The sequence below is a fragment of the Punica granatum genome, chromosome 5 (assembly GCF_007655135.1).
Source record: "Punica granatum isolate Tunisia-2019 chromosome 5, ASM765513v2, whole genome shotgun sequence".
Lineage (NCBI taxonomy): Eukaryota > Viridiplantae > Streptophyta > Magnoliopsida > Myrtales > Lythraceae > Punica > Punica granatum.
The window spans coordinates 15,702,440-15,707,783 of NC_045131.1; the positions used below are offsets into that span (position 1 = coordinate 15,702,440).

General features: G+C 35.1%; 1 protein-coding gene across 1 annotated transcript; it reads left to right on the plus strand.

Moving 5' to 3' along the window:
• Positions 1 to 3,977: 3,977 nt before the first annotated feature.
• LOC116207157 (transcriptional regulator SUPERMAN-like) lies at positions 3,978 to 5,140 on the plus strand. The gene has a single exon (XM_031540026.1). The coding sequence runs from the start codon at positions 4,132 to 4,134 to the stop codon at positions 4,816 to 4,818; it is 687 nt and encodes a 228-aa protein (XP_031395886.1). The 5' UTR covers positions 3,978 to 4,131; the 3' UTR covers positions 4,819 to 5,140.
• Positions 5,141 to 5,344: the final 204 nt, after the last annotated feature.

A 5,344-nucleotide genomic window follows, 5' to 3' on the forward strand; every position in this document is an offset into this window, starting at 1 on the left:
TCGTTACAAGAATGACTTTTCAATTTTCTAGGGCTTTGAAAAGAAGTACTGCACCAATAGTAGATCTTAATACTCCATGAAGGAATGTATGATATTCCAATTCTTTTCATTGTACTAAATGCTTGACTAACTAAGTAGTATAAATCTATAAAATTTAGTATTATCAGTTCAAAAAGTCAGTACATGAGTGAGTATTCAAAGTATTAGGGTTTTGAATAGAAGTGCTTCATGATTAGTTGAGTTTATTATTCCATGAAAAAATGTGGTGCTCTTATTCATTCTCTTCATACTAAATGAACAAACTAATGAATTGCTACAAATATAAAAAAATTAATACTATCAGGAGCAAATTTTCAATATACTAGTGTTTTGAATACTGCACCAATACTACTGGAACTTAGTACAACGCGAAGGAGCATATGGTACTCCGTTTAATTTTTCTTGTACTAAATATTTGACAAACGGAGTACTATAAATCTATAAAAATGGTAAGTACAAAGCCTCCCACCCTATTTCAGAACAGATTTCGGACAATAGAGAACTTGGATATAGAGACTTCTATACTTGTTTTAAAGAACTGCATTTTATAACGGAGACTTCTATAAGTTTTTATTTACAAAGAAATATAACTGAAGTACTAAAATTGAATGAAACTTCAGTACTCTGATTTATATTTGTTTGTAGAGGAGGGGCTGGATGGATACCGACTTGAAGTTTCGGAATAGCCAATGAAGATTCCATGTCCCCGTGACATGGTGTCATTATATAAAATCCCGTAAAAGGTAGCTAAGTGTTTTTGGTTCAGCTTGATTTTCAAATCATGGATTGTTATTCATTTATTTAATTTTTTTTGAAAGCGAATCATCATTGGCCAATCATAATGAGACAGTGCCGTTACACATTGACCAATTGACTCATTCCGGTCAAAACAGTGGTTTGCACGACTATGACGTTTTTTGAAGGAAGGGCACTGGCTTAATAATCTTCGCTAGATGATCATAAAAACACACCTTTCCTATTTTAGAAAGAAAGAGAAGCGTAACCTGGGGAGACTCCAACACATAGCAATTTTGTGATAAAAACATATTGATTGCCCATTTCTAAGAAAGATATAATTATTCCTTTTGCTCTTTTTTTATCTGAAAAAATTGAAAGAACCTTGATGTAGTGGGTCTCCTTTTGCAACGCGCTTAAAGCAGGAAGGTACGTATAATCATACTGAAAATAATTTTATCATAAATTCGAAATAAACTATGTAAATATTGTATAAATTACTTCGAGTTTTGTATAATACGACTATTTCTAACGTGATTTTCACCAATATTCTTCCATATAATTTAAATAATCAAATATGTGAATATATTATGGTATTTGAGCATTAAACAAAGTCAAATGAATTAGAAATAAACATGGAGATATGGAGCACATAAATTAATATAAATCATGCTTGTATATAACTCTAATAACTTGTTGAGTAGAATATTATATAGATCTTTTTCACATATGTTAATAGAGTTATAAAGAACTTAAAAAAAAATTTCCAAAGGAAAGTTAGAGGGACTTATATGAAATGGAAAATATTGAAGATATAAAAAATTGAACCAATAAAGGTTGGTTCAAGCGGTTCAGCGCTTGTTTCCCTTAAATAAGATCTTGAATTCAAATTTTGTTAATGAAAAAAATTCTTGATTGTGAGAGTTTTACCCCTTAGTGGACGACTCGACTCGAATTAGATTAGTAAAAACTCGTTGAATTTCTGATTATCAAAGCACACATTGAAAAAAAATTTGAACCAACCAATGATTTTTTTGTCAAAATATGTCAAGAAGGGTCACCACGAGAACACTGCTTATATTTAGATAGATGTATAATCGTATTTATGCCCATAGCATATGCGCCTGTACATATACATACATATATATATATATATATATATCTTTCTTTACATATTGTCCCAAACCAGACAGTATATGTGAGATAAAATTACATTGGAAGACCTATAATGCAATGTTCCTCTTAAATAAGGCATCGGTTTTGAATTTGAATGAAGAAAATTCTTGATTGAAACAGCTTTACCCTTTGGTGAGCTGACCCGACTTAATATGGATTAGACAAGGTCCATTGAGTTTCTAAATACTATGGTACATGCTGAGAAAACAAATGGAAGCCGCCTATGATTTTTTGTTGTAATATGTCAAGGAGGGTCCCTACGGGAGCTATGCTTTAAGTATATAAATAGATAGGTTGATAATTGGATTTATGCCTATGTCAAAAGCGCGCGCGCACATATATATATATTCTTTGCATATTGTCCCAAACCAGACATTATACGTGAGATAAAATTACTGTGAGACCTATAAGTTTACTTGCATTACCGATCAAGTCCTCTAAATATCACTTTGGTTAAATCAATCCTAAAACGTTTTGTTCATTGTACATTTTTACTTCAGTTTACGACTGAGCATTAACTGAGTGATACGTGGACATAGTAGTGTGAAATATATTCCACGTGTCATTATAAAGAAAGTCTACATGAAATATATAAAAACAGTTCAAAGTTACACGGGAAATTTTAGAAGTTTTCCCGAATTATCAACAAATCCTATAAGCTTCAATTTGGCTAAATAATCCTAAAACATTTAATACGCTATATTTGTTAAATCGAGTATTGACATAACAATGACATGAAATAACTAGGAGTAAATATTATATTAATATTGATAAAAACTTTAAAATAAATAATTGATTTTTCTAAAGTGAAGAATACGAAGCCAAAGATGTCGAAGTTGAGCGAGTTTTTGGGAGCCTGCAGCCACTCGAACAAATGCAAACATGGGGTTTATGAGCCTTGGCTGAGCAAACCTGGGGGTCCTTAAACCAATGGCTGATTTTGCCCAGCGGCCATCGAGCAAGGGGTTGCCAAGTCAGGGCTTGTGGACCCCACGGTTAGGTTTGTGAGCCCAAGGCAAACCCAACCATGGAGTTTGTGAGCTTGGGTGGCTAGGAAGCTTGAGCTACATGGAAAGCTCAGGCCCATCATAAGGCCCCCAAGTTAGATCTCAAATGACGAGGTCAGATATAGGTTCATTGAGGTTAAATCTAGTATCGCCAGCTCAAGAGCAGGAGGGAGCGGGTCATGGTGTCGACTGACATGTAACCGATGGCTGGGTTTACCCAAATGAAAGCAGACTTGCCATAGCTCACTCAGCATTGGCGATCTTGGAAAGAAGACGAATATTTTCCTCTTATTCCCTTTTAGAAAGTAATTTTTTATTTTTATTTTTAATATTATTATAATAGTTATTCGCAGTTATTTCACGTCGTTATGTCCCTATCAGCACTTGGACTAAAATGTATAACGGATTAAATATTTAATGACTGATTTAGCCAACCTGAAATTGATAAGACTCGATTGATAATATGGGAAAACTTATAGGACTTCCACGTAATATTCACTTTACTTTTATATATTCCACGTAGATATTTTAATGAAACGTGGGGAATATTTCACGATGTTATGTGCATTTCATTAGTCAATTGGATAACATTCAGTCACGATTTGAACTAAAAGTGTTTGACGAACTAAATGTTTTAGGGATGACTTAGTCAAAGTGAAAGTTTGAAGACTGGACAATGTGGATAAATTTATAGGACTTTTGCTGCGATTTTCTCATATATATATATATATATATATCTTTTTTTTATATATATATTGTCCCAATCCAGACATTATATATATGAGCAAAGGTATATTAGTATACAACTTCAGTAGATATATGAATAAACAATTTACTACTTCGAACATGTAGAATAAGTATATTCACCTGGTAATAATACTGTATTAAAAATAAGCAGCATGTTCTGTTAATAAATAAAAAGGGTCACGAGGACCGGTAGATAAAACCTGACAAAGATAATTTCATATGCGAATGATGTGGAACCCTGAAAGTGATGTACCCAATATTTTTGTATTTAGCTTCCATCATACCCACACCCCATTTCTCTTCCAAAATAATAATATTCCTCCTCTTCCCATTACATCTCTCTCTCTCTTTCTCCACATTATTATATAACTTTTCATTGTTGTTCATCTCTTCCCAGTTCAGTTAGTCCCCCAAGAAGATTGAATGTATGGAGAGAAACAACAGTTTGAGCAAAACCCTGAAGGACCACTGCGCCGGCAACAACTCCTCGCATAGCCACCTCCACCATCCCCGGCTGTGCTCGTCGAAAAATCCATGGAACAACAACTATGGCAGCACTCACACCTACGGTAGATCGGAAGATAACTATCTCTGTGGAATCTCATGGCCCCCGAGATCTTACTCCTGCAGCTTCTGCAAGCGGGAGTTCCGATCTGCCCAAGCCCTCGGAGGCCACATGAACGTTCATAGGAGAGACCGGGCACGTCTCCGGCAGTCATCCCCCATGGAGGATTTTCATCAGTACCCGGTTCTCTCCCTGAGCAGTACTAACCCTAGCCCCACCTCGAACCATAAGCCTAACCCTAACCCTTATGTCGCTTCCTCAGCCACTCCCCTCTTGATCACTAGTTGCTCATCAATGTCTTGTCCTACTCTAGCTCCTTCATCAGCATTGGGTTCTCTGAAGGAAGTAAAGGCTGCAGATCAAAACCTGCTTTCCTCTTTGAGATCAGGAGCTACGGAGTCAAAACCGAAGTTGAGGAGTGAAGCTTCGATTAGGGTTCAAGAAATGGGGGAAAGGTACAAGTATTCTAATAATAACATGGAGATGGATCTTCTTAGCGGTCCAAATGATGATTATATAGATTTGGAACTTCGCTTAGGATGCCCATAGGCTAATATATAATATTCCAGGTTTTTGTGCTGCCTTCTTTCAGGGTATTAATTAGTACAGCAGCATATATATATATATATATAAATGATTATTAGTCCTAATGCACTCTCTGATCTGTTCAGCTTGGTTAAGTTTTGGGGTGGAAAAACAAGGAAAAGTCCTGTTTCTTGTGATAAATCGATGTTGAATGTAAATTTGAGGCTGGAAAGATTCACAATGCTTGGGAAGTTATAGAATCGGGATATGCTTGTGCACATTTGACTATGCTGGATCATAGAGAGACATTTTTATTTTGTTCAGTAATCCACAGAGAGTTTAATTATACTGTTTATGCATATAATTGCACATACAATAGTAATCCTTCGCTGAACTATAAGTGATCTTTACAAAAGTCGAACTTAAATCATTCTATGAAATTCGTTGGCTAAATTTCCTTAGAAGTTAAATCTTTATTTGACAGCTATATACAAACGAAGGAGTTTTGCAGGGCTGTAGGACTATGTGACCGACCCTACTGAGTAAAAAT